This window comes from Carcharodon carcharias, chromosome 5, assembly GCF_017639515.1.
Source record: "Carcharodon carcharias isolate sCarCar2 chromosome 5, sCarCar2.pri, whole genome shotgun sequence".
In the NCBI taxonomy this organism is placed as follows: Eukaryota; Metazoa; Chordata; class Chondrichthyes; order Lamniformes; family Lamnidae; genus Carcharodon; species Carcharodon carcharias.
In genome coordinates this window covers 200,133,424-200,152,213 of record NC_054471.1, presented here as the reverse complement: position 1 = coordinate 200,152,213, position 18,790 = coordinate 200,133,424, and the positions used below count along the sequence as shown (strand labels likewise).

Here is an 18,790-nt window from a genome sequence, read left to right as displayed (position 1 = left end):
ACATTTCACACTTCTCTGTGTTAAATTTAATTTTCCTTGTGCCTGCCCATATCACCAGTTTGCCTAATTCCTCCTGAAACCTGTTACTATCCTCCTCATTGTTTACTTACACTTCTGAGGTCCCTGTCATCTGCAAGCTTTGAAATTAGGTCGGGTATAGCCAAGTCCAGGTGGCACATCAAAAAGAACAGTGATCCTATTGCCAACCTCTGGGGGAAAAAAAAATACGGTAGACTTCCCTCCAATTCGTAAAACAACTGTTCATCACTATTCTATTTTGTGGCTCAGAATCAGTTTTGTGTCCTTGCTGCCACAGTCCCTTTTATCCCATGGGGTTTGATTTTGCTAACAAGTCTATTAAGTGGTACTTTATCATACACCTTTTGAAAGTTCTTATACATATTATCAGACTACCCTCATAACTTCTTCATAGAACTCAATCAAGTTAGTTAAACACGATTATTTTCAACAAATCCTTGCTGACTGTCATTAATTAGCCTACATTTTTCGAAGTAGCAATTAATTTTGTCTCAGATTATTTCCTTTAAAAGATTCCCCATCATGGCCCTTAGGCTGACTGACCTGTTATTGGGTTTATCCTCTCCCTGTTTTTGAACAGGAATATAACATTTGTAATCTTCCAGTCCTCTGAAACCATTCCCATATCCAAGGAATTTTAGAAAATTGTGGCCAGAGCCTCTGCTATCTCAGTCCTTACTTCCCTCAGTAATCTAGGATCCCTCCTGTCCAGACCAGTTGACTTTTCTATTTTGAGGGGTAACTTCTTAAATATTTCTTCTTTTATCTATTCTATCCTCTCCAATTTCTCTACTGCCTCCTGCTTAATTGTGACTTTGGCAATGTCCTTGTCTCTAGTAAAGATGATGCAAAGTATCTATTTAATACTCCAATCATGTTCTCTGCCTCCACTACAACTTTTTCTTCTTGGTTCCTAATTACTTCTATCCTTCCTTTGACTACCTTTATACTTGAGTATTGCTGAAAACAGAGATTTTTTGTTGAAGCTTTTCATCTTGTACTCATCAGGACATTTAGCAAGAATTCTAAATGTAGAGGGAACAACAATTTATACTATATGAGAGGAGAGTGGTTGGCATGTGGACTGTGATTGGTAGAGGTGTTGCCATGAAGAATGCACCAGTTGATGGTAACTGACAGTTAACTGGCAAGCATTGTTTGAAATTTAAACCAGGCAGCTTGACTCTGATTGGTCAAGGCATCACCCTGAGGAATAAACCTGTGAATGGCTGTCACTTATTTTGTTTAGCTGAAACAGGCGCAATGTGTGCACATGTTCTTTCTGTCTGCAAAGAACAGGGTCCTGCGTATTAATATATGTAGCTTCCAGTACACGCAAATGTGCCACACTGGGAGCTAAACAAAATAAGTTGCAGCCACCCACTGGTTCATTCATCAGGGCAATGCCTTGACCAGTAAATTGCAAAAAATGCTTAACAGTTAACTGTCAGTCACCATCAACTGGTACATTCTCTATGGCAACACCTCCACCAATCAGAGTCCACTTGCCAACCAATCAGCATCCTCCTCTCATATAATATTCATTGTTGTTCCCTTTACATTTGGTGTTCTTGTGAATTGTCCTGATGAGTGCAAGATGAAAAGCTTCGACAAAAAGGTCTCTTTTAGTATTTATATGTTTATAAAAGACTTTTGGGTTCCTTTTTATGTTACCTTATGATCTAATCTCTACTGTCTTGCACCTCGTTCCTTTTTCAGTTTTCTGCTGTATTTCCTGTACTCAGCTTGGTTCTCTATTGTATTATGCACCTGCAGTATGTCATAAACTTCCATTTTCTAGTTAATATTAACCTCTCTAACGTTAGTTATCCAGGGAGCTCTAACTTTAGATACTCTTCCTTTCTCTCTGGTGGGAATGTGTCCATTCTGTACCCGAACTCTTATTTGAAGGCCTTGCATTGCCCGTTTACTGTTTTACTTACCTGTTGTTGATTCTAAATGAGCTGGTGGTCCAAATCCCATATTAACTCACTGAAATTAGCCCTCCTACAGTCGAGTATTTTCACATTGAATTGTTCCCTGACCTTTTCAATAACTACTCTAAATCTAATGAAATTATGATCACTGTTTCCAAAATGCTTCCCACTAAAACATATTCCACTTGGCCCACTTCATTCCCCAGAACCAGCACAACTGCCTTTCTCATTAGACTGGAAACATAGATGAAGAAAATGCCCTTCTACGCATTTCAGGAATTCCTTCCCCTCTTTGCAGTTTACGCTGTTATTTTCCCAATCTATATTAGGATATTTGAAATCCTTGATTATCTCTGCTCTAGCTCTTGCATATTTTTGCAACTTGCCTGCAAACTTGCTCCTCTATCTCTTTCTCTAATTGGTGGCTAATAGTATGGATCTAGCAACCTAATAGCTGTGCTATTGTTCCTTAATTCTAAACAGATTTTAGTACATCTTTCTAGTGCTGTAACAATAGCTTTGGTAATACTGCGACATCTATTCTCTGTTTTTCTATTCCCTATCTTTCCTGAATACCTTGTGGCCAGGAATATTAATTGCCTATGCTCCCTTTGTTTGAAACAGACCTCTTTTATTGCCAATATATCATAATCCTATCAGGCTACTTGGGCCTGAAGATCACCAACCTTATTTACCATGCTGCAGTAACATTTATGTCCCTGAAGTGTACTTTATTTAGTTCCAGAGGACCCTAGTCATAATCTGTTCTATAATTCCCTATGAGAAGCCATCATTTGTTTGCTCCACTGTGGGGCTGCTGCACCACCACCTGTACCATAAGCATTGCATTAAGGACTATAGCTAAGGTCACAGCTTTGTTCACTGCCTAGAAGTCTGCCACTTCAGAAGTATTTTATTCAGTGTATTTTGGGATGTCCTGAGGATATGATAAGGTTTTACATAAATGCCAGTTCATTTCTGTTTTGTTCTCATTTTCTTCCACCCACCCACCAACAATGGTTTACAGGCCTTTAATGCATTATCAGAAACTACTGTTTCAGTGAGAGATGAAATGTTACTGAATGGGCACCATGTTTTTGTGTAACATTGTAATTTTATGCACCGACCATGTTTTATTGCCAGATGACATCATAGCCCTTGTTTCTAATGACACACGTTGCTCAATTTTAGTTAAAAAAGTGTTAAATTATTAAAATAGTTAAGTAAATAGTCATCAGGACAAAACATGTATGCTTCATTTTATGAGAGAAAATTGGAGTAAACAATGGAAATAAGTTGTTTCTAGGTTTATAGGTTTAAAGAAAAAACTGGTTTTGTCTAGGTTTTAAAATAAGTTTGTATTTTTGATGGTGAATTATAGAATAAAGAACCACGTATCACACCTCTGTATTCATCCGGTAGCAATGCAAAAAAACATTTATGCTTATATAAACGACATGGTTGACTATGTGGGGGTAGGATTAGTAAGTTTGCGGATGACACAAAGATTGGCCAGGTGGTTAACAGTGAGGTTGAATGTCTTGGGCTACATGGAGATATAGACGGGATGGTCAAATGGGCAGGTAAGTGGCAGATGGAATTTAACCCTGAAAAGTGAGGTGATACACTTTGGAAGGACTAATTTGACACGGAAGTATTCAATGAATGGCATGGCACTAGGAAGTTCTGAGGAACAAAGAGACCTTGGCGTGTGTGTCCATAGATCTCTGAAGGCAGAGGGGCATGTTAGTGTGGTGGTGAAAAAGGCATATGGGACACTTGCCTTTATCGATCGAGGCATAGATTACAAAAGTAGGGAGGTCATGTTGGAGTTGAATAGAACCTTGGTGAGGCCACAGCTAGAGTAATGCGTGCAGTTCTGGTCGCCACATTATAGGAAGGATGTGATTGCACTGGAGGGGGTGCAGAGGAGATTCACCAGGATGTTGCCTGGGATGAAACTTTAAGTTATGAAGAGAGGTTGGATAGACTTGGGTTGTTTTCATTGGAGCAGAGAAGACTGAGGGGCGACCTGATCGAGGTGTACAAGATTATGAGGGGCATGGACAGGGTGGATAGGGAACAGCTGTTCCCCTTAGTTGAAGGGTCAGTGACAAGGGGGCATAAGCTCAAGGTGAGGGGCAGGATGTTTAGGGGGGATGTGAGGAAAAACTCTTTTACCCAGAGGGTGGTGACGGTTTGGAATGCACTGCCTGGGAGGGTGGTGGAGGCGGGTTGCCTCACATCCTTTAAAAAGTACCTGGATGAGCACTTGGCGCGTCATAACATTCAAGGCTATGGGCCAAGTGCTGGTAAATGGGATTAGGTAGGTAGATAGGTCAGGTGTTTCTGACATGTTGTTACAGACTCGATGGGCCAAAGGGCCTCTTCTGCACTGTGATTCTGTGAACCCTGAAAAATCATTTCCAGTTGAAGGTCAGTTTAACAAATGTATAGGAACAATTTTAACTTATGGAAATATAGTGGTAGAGATTTGTTAAAACGGAAAATGAATAACATACGCAAAAAAAAATCAATATTGCATCACAAGATTTTTCAAGATTGTTTTTGATTTTGCCAAGTTATTCCAATATTCTGAAAACCTCACTTATTTGAAAAGTATAGAAGAAAAGTTTTTTTTTTAATTTGTTCATGGGATGTGGGCATTGCTGGCTAGGCCAGCATTTATTGTCCATCCCTAATTGCCCTTGTGCAGAGGGCAGTTAAGAGTCAACCACATTGCTGTGAGTGTGAAGTCACATGTAGCAGATCAGGTAAGGATGGCAGATTTCCTTCCCTAAAGGACATAGTGAACCAGATGGGATTTTACAACATTCAACAGTGGTTTCATGGTCATCATTAGGCTTTTTAATTCCAGATTTTTATTGAATTCAAATTCCACCATCTGCCGTGGCAGGATTTGAACCCAGGGCCCTAGACCTAGAGCCCTGGGTCTCTGGATTGCTAGTCCAGTGACAACACCACAGTGACATGACCTCCCCTGTTGTTGTGTATTTCAATAATGGTCATATAGCCTTGTGACAAATCAAGGTTTGGTGTGAAAAATATTTATTTGTTTCAATTACATAAGCGAAATAAGATGGTAATTAGTGCTAGAAATATAAGTCAGGAGATGCTTTTTGTGTTAAGATTCTGGAGATTTTTTGTTGGATAATTGAAGAAGGCGGCAAAATGTTAAAACTACCAAGGGATAGGTATATTGGGGGAAATATCTTAGATTTTCTTGGCAAACTTGAATTTTCATTACCAATTGAAATGTATCTAGAATAAGCTAACAAAAAAGGCAGACCACTACAGCTAGATATGGACTTCTGATAAATTTGTGTCCTAACTTCCTTATAACATTTTTTTAAATTTCAAGGGTCTTGGGGCTCACGAACAGGGGTCAACAGAACACATTAAAGTTCAGCTAAAGAACAACACGGTGGGCTTGGGAGCAGCCAAGAACCATGAGGTGAGCTTTGTAGCAGTACACAAATTATTAAATATTGGCCTTAATTTATGGTTGCAATGAATCCAGCATGTTGCACAATTTAAACATTATATGTATTTTGAATGTATTCCTTTACTCACTAATTAATCTCCCATAACCTTGGACCAAAAATTTAAAACAGTTGAAATTATACATGCACATGAAAGATTAAACAGGTTAGGACTTTATTCTTTGGAGCGTAGAGGAATGAGGGGAGATTTGAAAGAGGTTTACAAAATTATGAGGGATATAGACAATAAATGCGAGCAGGCTCTTTCCACTTAGATTAGGAGAGATAAACATGAGAGGACATGGCTTTAGAGTGAAAGAGGAAAGGTTTAGGGGGAACTTCTTCACTCAGAGAGTGGTGAGAGTGTGGAACGAGCTACCATCTGACGTGGTAAATGGGGGCTCACTCTTATGTTTTAAGAATAAATTGGATAGGTACATGGATGGGAGAGGTCTGGAGGGTTATGGACTAGGTGCAGGTCAATAGGACTAGCGGAATAATATTTCGGCACAGACCAGAAGGGCCGAATGGCCTGTTTTCTGTGCTGTAGTGTTCTATGGTTTCAGCAGCTCATTATTTCTATCAGCAATCCCTGTCGGTAGTTCCAGTTCTGTATGGGGTTACAGATCTCAACCAGACTCAGGTCTTCAACTCAGGCTCTTGATTTTTTTAAATGCTTGCACTTACTTAAAAGGGCCATGGAAATTATACCACTTAAAAGTTGAAACCTAAGATTTTCAGTCTTTTGGCGTGGAGTAATGGTTGCTTTCAGTGTTTACCTTGGAATCTGACTGTGAGATCAGATTGATCCCAGCGAACCATGTGAATGATAATGTTTGGGTTTTGAAATGCAATCGTTACGGCTTGCCGTAGTGATGTGGCCTCTGCCAAGAGGGACTCCCTGCAGTCAGCTATCTTACATTCAGTTCAGTAAAGACATTACTCTAGAAAGATTGTGGTCTTTGAGTTCATTACATGGTTTCAGGAATGGAGCTGGGATTGAGATTTGAAAAGCTGCAAAAGAAGTCACAGCTACTGAAAGAAGAACATTGAAATGTGCGAATCTGTTAAAAGCTGCTGAAAAAGAAAACACAAGGAAAAATAAAGCTGAAGGCTGAAAGTTAAATACTGGGTGAGACAAAAATGGCTGTAAATTTTTCACTCCTAGCTCCTGTCGAAATGAAAGTGGATATGCTGTAGAACTGTCAGTTTTTCCACTTGGCCATGGTAAAACTATGAGATTGCAAAATATTTAATTAACAAGCCGGAGCTGATGTGAGTAGCAACACTTTTAACTCTGCTGGGGAGGGACTGCTACAAATTGTATTCCACCCTTAATCTATCCGAGGAACAGAAAAAACAGACGGCAGATATTTTGAAAGCCTTGAAGTCACGTTTTAAATGAAGGTGACTTATGAATGGTATGTGTTCAACATCTGGGCTCAAAGTGAAAAAGTCTATTGATCAGTATGTGACTACAGTAACACAGCTCACAGAATCATGTGAATTCGGGCAACTAAAAGATGATCTCATTAAAGATAGATTTGCCTTAGGCATAAGAGATCCAACAGTGAGAGCAAGTCTACTCAGAGAGGAGAAACTTACTCGCAAGAAAGTTTAGAAATGCGCAGAAATGCAGAGGTTGTAAAACGTCAGCTATTACACCTGTATGGCAGGACAGGCCAGGAGATACATTATGCTGAGAGACATTCCAGGCTGAAAGAGCAGAACAATTGCTGACAAAGGGCAGGCTGCAAATAATGCGAAGGATAGCATGCAAAGGAGAAGAAGGATTGTCCAGCGTGGGGAAAGCAGTGTTTTATCAATAAGAAGCAGAATCATTTTGCGCACAAGTGTTGGCTAAAAAGAAGCAAAACAAGGCTATGCAGATGGCCACTGGAGATACCAGCAGATGAGTCTGCTGAAGCACTAAATACCATACAGCAGGTTGGTTCCATCAAGTCTATAAGGGATAAACAGTTTGTGATGGTTAGAATGATGAGCATCAAGTGAACAAAAAGTGTCAGACAGTTGTGCTTCATGCAGCGTCATGGCCTTCACAGACCTGTGCAAAGTGGCTTAACATGGCGATCCAAAAATTAAGCCTTTGAAAGTAAGGTTGAGGCTATATGATGGATGATACTCATACCAAGAGGACAAATTAGTCTGAGAACCCAATGCAATGGCAAGAAGGAAGATCTGGAGTTCCAGATCATAGACAGTATGCAACAGCCACTCATCTCAGCTGCTGCCAGTTTAAAGCTTGGACTGGTAACCCCAAATGTGCCAGCAGAGGTTTACAATGTGTCGCAGTACACAAAACCATTGACTGCTAAACTGATCCTAGAGGAGTACAAAGATATGTTTACAAGTTTTGGATGTCTACCTGGAGAATATCATCTCAAAGAAGCAGCGTTCACTAAAATCAAACAAATAGTGACAATAACGTCAGTGCTGAAGTACTATGATGTCAATGAGGAAGTTACGGTGCAGTGTGACAACAGTGAAACTGGTCTTGGAGTCACCCTAATGCAGCAAGAATACATTTGCATCCATACATTAATGCAAACTGAATGACGCTATGCTCAGATCAAGAAAGAGTGTGTGTAGCTATTGATTTTGCTTGTGAACATTTTCATCATCACCAGTTTGGGAGAGATAAAGTAAAGGTGGAGCCCGACCACAAGCCATTTCAATGCATTTTTCTCAAATTACTACTATCTGCTCTAAAGCGACTTCAAAGATTGTTACTTTATTTACAGAGATATCATCTGGACGTAACTTACAAGCAAGGGAAACAGTTGTACATCACTGACATGCTGTCAAGAGCAGCACTCCTCATAAAGAAAGTTGAGGATGCTATAACAGGATGTGAAATCTTCCAGATTCAACGTGAAGCAGCAGCTTGACATGCTGTGGAAGTCATCAGCCCAGTGGAGACATTGATTATAACAGACAAGTGCCTTGCTCAAATCAAACCAGACGTAAATCTCCAGGAAGTAATGATGAAGGGATGGCCTGAGAGCATCAAGGACACAACTGTGGTCATGAGCACATTGGGCATACTGTGAAGAACTGACTGCCCATATAAAGGAAATAGAGTCACCATCCCTAAGGAGATGAGAGGACAGATGCAGAAGTGCATCCATGCAAGCCATCAAGGAATTGAATCTAGCCTGAGGAAGGCAAGAGAAATGCTCTACAGGCCAAACATGAGCAATAAAATCAAAGACTACATCGGCCAGTGTGGTGCTTGTAACGAGTACCAAGCTAAACAAGCTGAAGAGCTATTGATGACATTCCAGACAGACCATGGATGAAGCTGGGAGTAGATCTTTTCACTAAACACGAACTAATTATCTTGTCAACGTAGAATACTATTCTGATTACTGGGAGTTAAACCAGCTGACTTCGACGATAGGAGAGACAATAAAATGCACACTTCAGTCGTTACAGCATCCCAGACATTGTGATGAGTGACAATAGCCCTCAGTCATGAGTGAAGAATTCAGCCTCTTCACAAAGGATTGGGCAATTCAATACAATGCATCATCTCCGCATAATCCTCATGAACCAGAATAATGAACAGCCTGTTAATGCATGAAAAATGTTATATAGTGGGTGACTTGGGTTGTTCACAGCTACGCATGATAGTGCATGCAAATTTGTAATTGAATGGAAAGGCTGAGGCAGCAGTGAAAATTGTCAAATTTTGGCGATCAAGAAATGGAGCAAATCTAGCACAGATGTATGCAAGGCGATCCTCAAGTAGAGAAACACACCGGCTGAAGGCGTGAAAAGTAGGCCAGTCCAAAAACTTATATGATGCTGCAGTTATTGTGCTATTGAAACCAGAAGAAGTAATAGGCGTAAGTGGAAAAATCAAAGTGAAACGGTAGAAAGTCAAATTTCATTTTGACAAGACTGCCAAATCATTATCAGAGTTGAGCATTGGCGAGCCGGCCATGGTACAAACCTTCAAAGCTCTCAACAGGAGACAGCCCATGTGGCAACTTGGAACATGCATTGAGCTGTTGTCACGCGATCGTACGCGGTAGAAGTGAACAACAGAAACGAGTGCAACCGCAGGCATACACGAGCAACTAGGGAAGCTGTTCCTTCACTGCAGGTGGCCAAGCAGGAAGATGGGATCTCACCAGTTGCACAGAGTACAGAATGTCCATCACTCCCAGAGGTCCACTGGTCCAGTTCAACAGCAACAGTTACCATGGCACCAGCAAGTGCCACGGGAATGACACTCCTTGGAGAAGGAACATCACCCAGACAAACCGCCAATGACAACGCACAAGCATACCTTAAGAGACCTGCACAATTTAATGACTATGTATGTAATGCACATGCAGCGACTGACTAGAACAATGAACAGCCTGTTAATGCATGAAAAATGTTGTTGTATAGTGGGTGACTTGGGTAGTTCACAGCTACACATGATAGTGCATGCAAATTTGTCTTCTTTTCATTAGGAAAAGGAGATGTTTGTGACTTTTGTTTGTTATGAAAAGGGGGATGTTTGGGTTTTGAAGTACAATCTTTACTACATATCCTAGCTGGCTTGTAGTCATGTGACTTCTGCCATGTGCGACTCCCTGCAGGCAGCCATCTTACATTCAGTTCAATAAAGACTGTAACCTTTGAGCTCTTAACAGATAGTAAAGTTTGCATAGATCACAGCCAGTTGGAAGACTGCACTCACATTAATAAAGGCACGAGAAGTATTTTCTTGAACTAGTACAATGTCACCAAGCATCTGATGGAAGTAGATTAGAGTAACCATGGTGTGTGGCCATTGTTCTTGATTTCACTTGGTTTCTGCCCATGATAGTCCAATTGAATTGGGTGGAGTAAAGCTGCTGTATTTTTATCCTATTTATTTTATTCAGGTGTAAAATCGTCTTGATCATTTCATTAATTTTCCCAAAATTAAGGCTTACAGTTGAGCTGAGTTCATGGGTACACCTGGCTTTAAAATGTACTTTCTAAGTTTCCTTGCTATCTTGAAACAAAATGTCCTAACACTTCAGAAGAAATTGTCAAGTCCAAATTCTGATCCCTGAGCTATTGTCTGTTTTCATTAAAATTTAAAACTTGGGAAGTGCTCTGACTCCAAGGTAGAGTCCAATGAAATAGTTTTCCCATCTTCCCTACATACAGTACATTAAAACGTACAGTAATTCAGCTTGTGAATTACACTGGAAAGAATTTTTTTATGCAGATAGAACTTGTAATAATATGGACTCAGCATTAAGAAATAAAGTGATATATAAACTGTTTCTATAAACGCCAGAGAAATAAAATGCAAAATTATTGGAAATAGATAAGCAGTATCTGGAAAAATAACTCAGAAAATGCTGGAAATACTCAGGAGGTCTGGCAGCATCTGTGGAAAGTGAAATGGATTTAATGGCTGAGATTAAATGTGGGCACCAGGCTTTCGTCCACCAGTTGGAGAACGGGTGGAAATCCCATGTCGCTTCCTTAGGGATGACCTGACCAAATTAAGTGCCTGTCACACACTTAACTTTGTCCTTCCATGGCGTTTAGGAACCTGGGGGCGGAAATCCTGCCTGCCAAGAGCTTCTGGCCAATCAGAGACCTCTGGTTGGACCATTCCAGAGACCATTCTATTGCCTGCAGTGCCACCGGGAGTAGTGGTTGCTGCTAGTAGTGCACCAGAGACTGAAGGGATCATTGCTGGATTCCTGGACACAGGTGAGTGAAGGCGGGATGGGGGTCTCAGAGAGTGGCTCGCGAGAGAGGTAGAGGCAGAGGGGTCAGAGAAAGGTACCTTTCAGTGGCCCACCTCCCTCCTGTTGCCCAGGTTCCTTGATTGAGCCCAGAATGCCTGACAATGAGGGATTGCCCCCCCCTAGTAGGGTGCTGGGATACCCAACCTGATTGGCTGGGTGGCCTTCGGGGGGCACGGGAGAGTTGTGTGACTTCCATTTAATCACTGAGTTGTCACTAAATTCCATTGGTTGGGATAATTGGTGTCAATTGGTTCATTAATGAACCTAATTGTCATCCCTTTGTGAGTAGGTGAGTTTCTCACATTGGCCCCTTCCTGCTACTGACTTAATTGCTGGAGGTTGCCCCACCACTGGCATACTGATGGGTGGGCTCTCCTGCGATTAGTTGGGCCCATCCGCCATGTTTACTGCCACGATGGGCTGGGTTAAATTTCACCCAGTGTTTCAGGTCTGTGACCTTTCATCAGATAAATGATTCTGATAAAGGTCACTGACCTGAAATTTTAATTCTCTCTCTCTCTCTCTCCACAGACAATGTCAGACCTGCTGAGTATTTCTAGTATTTTCTGTTTACATTTCAGATTTCCACCTTCAATATTTTGCCTTTGCCTGAAAGAAAAAGAATGGTTCACATTTCCAGGTTTTGATGAAATATTAACCATCTTTTACCTTTTGGATGTTGATTAGGTTGCTTTGCACCTTGAGAGTTTTGTTTCGGATTTCGACAATTGTTTACTTGTACTGATAAAAGCCGTACAGTTTCATTAGTGACCTGTAACATTTTTTCTGATAGGATAACTGGATTGCACACCAAGATGAGTTTAACCAGCTTTTGTCTGAGCTGAATGACTGCCACGGACAGAATGGCAAGTATTTAGTTTGGTCCTTTCTGTTCAATACAATAAGACACTGGGTAACAGCACAGCTACAATGACATACAGTGGTCACCATTCCCCCCTTGTGAGTGACACTGATTGAGGCAACAATTTTATATATCTTGTCATATCTGGATGTTGCCTTATCGAAGATGAAACTTCTATAGAGACAACAAGTATAGCTAAATCTGCCCTACTCAACTTATTCCCACAAATAGGTTTGTGTGTCTGCATTAGCTTTTCCAAATCACTTTGACACTTGTCTGGAAGGTAACTCAATATTTAAATTTTCAAGCGCCCCCTCATTATCCAATTTGATTAAAGGAAAATCAATTTCAGAGTCTTCCATTTCTACCTCTTTCTCATTATCAACCATCACTAATACCTCCTTTTGGTCCCCTTCCCTGTCAAAGTACTTTTTAAGCATATTCACATGACACACCCTCTGCTTCTTTCATCTATCTGGAGTATTTATTAAATAATTTACTTCATTCAAGTTCTTTTCAATCCTGTAAGGCGCACTAAACCTTGCCTTTAATGTGTCACTCAGTACTGGTAATTAAACTAGCACTTTCCAGCAATAAAATTGTGAGCTTTAGCTTCTTTATCTGCCTTCACTTCCATCACTTGCTGTGATATCTTTAAATGTCCCCTAGCCAACTCATTTGCTCTGTCTAATTTCTCTCTGAATTTTGATACGTAATCCAGGAGAGTAGTTTCTAGATTTTGACCCACCAATTTCTCAAATTAATTTCAGTAGTCCCCTTACCTCATGGCCATAAACTAGTTCAAAAGAGCTAAAGCCAGTCGATGCATTAGGAGCGTCTGTAATAGCAAATAACAAGAATGGAATTCCTGTATCCCAATCCTGTGCATAATCCTGACAGTACGCTCTCATCATAGTTTTTAAAATTTGATGCCATTTCTCCAAAGCCCCTTGTGACTCAGGATGATAAGCTGTTGACTTAAACTGTTTTATCGCCAAACTCTTCATTACTTCCTTAAACAGCTGTGACATAAAATTTGACCCCTGATCTGAATGTATTTCTTTAGGTAAACCATATCTTGTAAAAAAATTAGTTAACTCTTCCACAACCTTCTTAGTTGTAGTATTTATTAAAGGTATAGCTTCAGGAACCCTGGTAGACACATCCATTATTGTCAGTAAGCACTGATTCCCACTTTTACTCCTAGGCAGGGGTCCTACACAATCAATCATGACCCGAGTAAAAGGTTCTTCAAATGCTGGTATTGGGATTAAAGGTGCTGGCTTAATCATTGTTTATGGTTTCCCTTTCACCTGACATGTGTAATATGTTCACAGAATTTTACTACATCCCTGTGCAATCCTGGCCAATAAAAATGTCCTTGTACTTTTTCCTGTGTCTTTCTAAGTCCCAAATGTCCCCCCACTGGAATTTCATGAGCAATCCTCAGAATCTCATTTCTATACCCTAATGGGATAACAATCTCATGTACCTCCCTCCAGCTTTCATTTGCTGAGACATGATCCGGCCTCCATTTTCTCATTAAAATATCACCCTTAAGGTAATAACATTCTGGAATACATTTTGCTTCTGTTTCTGAGTAAGCTTTCTGATATAACTGTTTTAATTGCAAGTCCTCTTGCTGCAACTTAATTAACTCTCTTGAGTTAAACACTTCAGCTGAATTGTCCTCTCCTGTCTCTTTCTGAACAATGTTATCAGACACATTGCTTGCTTATTGGATTTTGATACCTTCTTCCTGCCTTTGAACTGCCTGTCCTTCTTGTTTTTCTTGCTTTAACCTGTGTGCCTGTGATCTCATTATCACACAATCTGGAAATAATCCAGGTTGCCCCTTCTGTAACACCTCTGTTGAAACCACATCTGCTGAATTACCATTTGTGATCCAGCTGTATTGTTACCTAGAATAAATTGAACACCTGCAATGGGCAATTTTTGCACCCCCAGCGGTCAGTTTGCCAGTTTCCCACTTATTCTTTAAATTTATCTTCCACAATGGAATAGATTTAGCTTCCCCATGAACCCCACTTATTATCTATCACCTGCTCCTGGAATACTTCCTCTGAACAACAAATATTACTATCCCACAACATTAAAGATTGACTAGCCCCTGTGTCTCTTAAAACTTTAACATCTTTACCTATTCCACCCTGTACACATGGAAAGACTTTCCCTTCACACACAAAATCTTTAAACATTTCTGCAACCTGCTCCTCAGAATTCTCTTGGGTAAACTGTGAACACATTCCCACTTCTTTACCTTTCACTGGTTCTCCCTGTTTTACCTGTACACAAACCACTGGTTTTTCCTGTGCATGAATCTCAGAACCCACAATACTTTTACTTCCAGAACGTTTCTGCACCCCAATAATTCCAACAGATTTTTCCTGCAATTTCCAACACACTAACTTCATGTATCCCACTTTTATTACAATGAAAACGCCTCAACTTTTGAATGTCACTTCTACCTTCAGCACCTTCCTTTTTATTCTGAGAAAAAACTTCCTGGGAATTTCCAGCTACTCCTCTTCCCTGGCTAGCCACCTTCCTTTCATCTTCCCACTTTTATTCTTTTCGGATTTAAAAGGATAGCAAACAAAGGTTTAACTTTGCACTAACTCATAATCATCAGCTACCTCTGCTGCTTGCCTTACAGAACCAACCCTCTGTTCCTCCACATGAGTTCTCACTACCGAGGGAATTGAATCTTTAAATTCTTCCAAAAGAATGACTTCTCTGAGAGCTGCATATGTTGCCTCCAACTTTAATACCCGTATCCATCGGTCAAAATTACTTTGTTTTACTCTCTGTCATGAAACTATTAATGTATAATATTTTGGGAAATATTTTTCTTTTAAAATAGAGGTTTAATCTGCAGGTAGGTCTTAATTAGATTAAAGCCAGCTAGTCTGGGTGCTTTGATATGTACTAGTTTTCAAATGTACTAGCTTTGATAGAGTGCATTTGCATTTTATGAATAGAGCATTCAAGAAATGGGGTGAAAACTTGACGCCTTCTAGCAGCTACCGAGCAATATGTTTATATTACTAATAAAATTGGTATAATGAATGGGGTTTCATTGTTAAAAGGTAAATTTCACAGAGACTAGTGAGACAATGAGAATTTGAATTCAATCAGTGATGGTAGGTCTAACTTTAGTAGTTTTCGGGTGTGCAGAGCAGAGGCAATGTAAGATCAAAAGGCAGTGGCAAGCCTCCAACTGGCTCCACAGTGAAAAGAACCTAATTTTGAATTTGTAAGGTGAAAATGCTTTGCTTGGTGTTTGGTTAAGTCTATGGGTTGCTGTGGCTTAATGAAGCTTAGTTTGGGAATTTGTTAAAAGTTATGATAGTAGTAATTTGTAGCCTTGTGTATATATTTTAACCTGTGTAAATTAATAAAATGTTTCAATTAGTTTAATATAAAGCCTCAAGAACTGATGGTCTGATTCCTGAATTTAGAGTCGCATCTCAAATGTAACACTTAAAATGATAGTTATGATAGTTGTTTAAAGTTTCCTTCTGGGATTTTTAAATAACTCCGCTTTACCAACGGCATTGGTCATAACACTCTCCCAAACTCAATGGGCAGCATTTTCCCCCCTGAGTGGGGGGGTGGGGGTGGGGGGGTTATGCGGGAGCAGGTGTGAGTGGCCGGGTTTCCGATCCACATGCGTGTGAAAGAGCACAGAGATCTCACTGAGGCAAAGTGCTGCCTCGGGGAGATCGGCTCAAGATTCAAAATTTCATCCAAGGCGGGAAAAAATATTCCTGACACGTCCCCTCATGTGACACTGTCACCTGAGGGGACGTGTCAATTTCTTTTATTTAGACATTTCAGACAAATTTTAATACCCTCATGAAACCTCATCCCGCCTGTGGATGAGATTTCATGTTTTTTATGAAGGCAGCCTGGGCTCATTGCCTGCCCGCCAACCTTAAGGTTGGATAGGCAAGCCCGTTAATCAGTTTAGTTAATTTTTTAATAGCCTTTAATAGGCCGTTGACAGGTCTGAAAATCTAAATGATACGGGGTGATGTCGGGACACATGCCTGACTTCACCCCTTGTCATTTTACGCGTCAGCGAGCAGGCCCCGCTCCCTACTCGCCGACTGGAAGATACAGCACCCAGTGGGCAGAACTTTCTGCCTGATGGGCGGGCAGGCCCGACCCAATCTCCGGCGGGCGGGGAGCTGATCCCCGCCGGAGAAGGAGGCCCTTCCGCCATTTTAAGTGGGCGGGCCAAATAAGCTATGCGCTTCCTGTGCGGGTGGGAGGGGATTCCCCAAATGTGAGAGTGCACTCTTTCGCGTTTCCGCACGAAAGAATGCACATCTCCCTGAGGCTAAGTGCTGCCTCAGGGAGATCGCTGACAGCTGTATAAATTTTAAAACTAGAAAAATAATACAATCCTTAACATGTCCCCCTCATGTGACAATGTCACACGAGTTAAGACATGTTAATAAATTTCACTGAAACTTTAATAAACTTTTTTAAACCCTACATGAAACGTCATCCCGCTGGTGGATGAGGTTTCATGTTTTTTCAGAAGCCCGCCAGGGCTTCTGGCCTGCCCACCAACCTTAAGGTTGGACGGGCAGGGCCTTTAATTGTTTTAATTATCATGTCAATGGCCTCAATTGGCCATTGACAGGTCGGCGGGCGGACAGCTTATTTTGTTGTGCCCCCGCCTTCCTGAATATTTAAATGGGGTGGGATGATGTCGGGGGTGCCCTGAATACCTGAATTCCTCCCGATGTCATCCCGTGTCATTTTGCCGTTGGCGAGCAGGCCCCACCCCCTACTCGCCGACAGCAAAATCCAGCCCAATATGTTTGCTCAGGCTGTTTTCTCATGTCCCTAAATTTCTGCCTGTATGCTTCAGGAACCAACTCACATGCACTCAAAATAGCCTTTTTTACCACGTCATAATTCACCAACATTTCTTCTGATAGTGATGCATATACCTCAAGCGCTCTACCCACCAATGTAGACTGTAACATGTCCAGTTCTCCTGTGGCCATTTCATTTATTGGCTATCTTTTCAAATGAAATAAAGAATGCTTCAGTATCTTGTTCCTCAAACTTTGGAAGAGCTTATACAAATTTCCCCACTACTCTGGAGATAAGTCCTTCCTCACCTATTGGCATTTTTTTTTAACTGCCAACATTTCCAATTGGAATTCTCTCTCTCTTTTCTCTTTCCTCTAACTCCCTTTCCTGTTTTCTTTCTCTTTCCTGCCTTACTCCCTGTTCTCTTTGGAATGCCCTTTCTCTTTCCTTTTCTTTCAATTCAATTGTTTTCATCTGCAACTCAATTTGAGCCCATTCCAATGTACCACCTCTTGGAGAACTCTGCCTCTCAGATATTCCTTCCAATTTCAAATGCTGTGCTAACATTTCAATTATGTCTGATTTCCTAGCCCCGCAGGTAACCCCAATTGTAATTTATCCACCAACTCTGTTAATCAGAGTTATATCTTCTACTTCCCAAATCTACTTCTTTCTATACATCAAAGCCTCTAGACCAGCTGACTTTAATCTGATTAAGAGACACTCACATACACACACACAGACACAGACATCACTAAACTCTATTTTAAAAAATAATTTCCAATAACATTATAGACATTAATATCTCTTCATGACAGGGACTTACACATGGGATTTAAGGTAGACGCTTGCTGTGCACGCCAAGCTAGCGGGGCTGGCTGCTGTGGAGCTGCCTCAGGGAGCTGCCGACCTGGATAGATTAAATGACAAGGAAAAAAAATGCACTAAACTTTGTCTATGCAACACAATCAAGCATCTAAAAGCAGAACTAAAAAAAACATCAGTTCCCAGATATATTTTTTATTATGTTTCACCCCGGACGTTTCATCCCGCCCATGGATGAGGTTTTATTAAAAACGGGCTGACTGCCTGCCCGTTTTGCCTGTGCGGTGGGCGTAAAATCACACGGACAATGCAAAATCATGGACAATATGGTTTTTAATGGCCTTAATTGGCCCTTTAATTATCCGCAGGCGTGCCTCTGACTCCAGTGTGCATCCTTTGACCTCAATATTGCTTGTGTGTGTGATGATGTCAGGATGCATGCCCACCCAATCAATGTAAAATTCTGGCCATCAACTTTAAAAAAAATTTTAATTTTGGAGAAATTTAACATTCCACACTATAAAATTAACCATTCAGGGCTAGTGAAGCTGTTCTGTAGCAAATATGAAGTCAGTACACTGTTTAAAAACCCAGTCATTCAAAAAGGTTGAACTTTTTCAAGGGTGTTTACAGTGAGATTTGGAGACTTCAACGTGCACTCCATGGCCCAAACTTTTGCCACAACAGAGAGCCTCTCCATTGTGGGAAAATAGCAGAACTGTCTGAAAAACGCAAGTCACACCTCCGACCATGGCAATTCCCATTTTCAAGAGGGCAGGGCACATTTTGCGCATGCATGTTTTAAGGAAGCAGCTGGTCTTTTAAATCATCAGCTGCCTCCACTGAAGTGGGATTTTGGTAGCCTTGGAGTGTGACACTCGAAGTGCACAGATTAGACCTGGTAAGAGCAAGCCTGAACTTTGTGGGTCATTTGGATAGCCAGGGTACTGCTTCAGAGAGGTAAGGTATGCCTTTCAATTTGGTCCTGGGGCATCTTTGGGA

General features: G+C 40.9%; 1 protein-coding gene across 2 annotated transcripts in view; it reads left to right on the top strand.

Annotated features, from left to right (window-relative positions):
• Nucleotides 1-18,790, top strand: part of pinx1 (PIN2 (TERF1) interacting telomerase inhibitor 1) — a 128,339-nt gene that overhangs the window by 4,814 nt on the left and 104,735 nt on the right. Inside the window, exons 3-4 of one of the 2 annotated variants that reach the window (XM_041187817.1) lie at nucleotides 5,359-5,451; nucleotides 12,041-12,113. In XM_041187817.1, the coding sequence (XP_041043751.1) occupies nucleotides 5,359-5,451; nucleotides 12,041-12,113 (166 nt within the window). Of the gene's footprint in view, nucleotides 1-5,358; nucleotides 5,452-8,247; nucleotides 9,825-12,040; nucleotides 12,114-18,790 lie in introns of those variants that run through there. The other variant, XM_041187818.1, reaches the window with a different exon arrangement.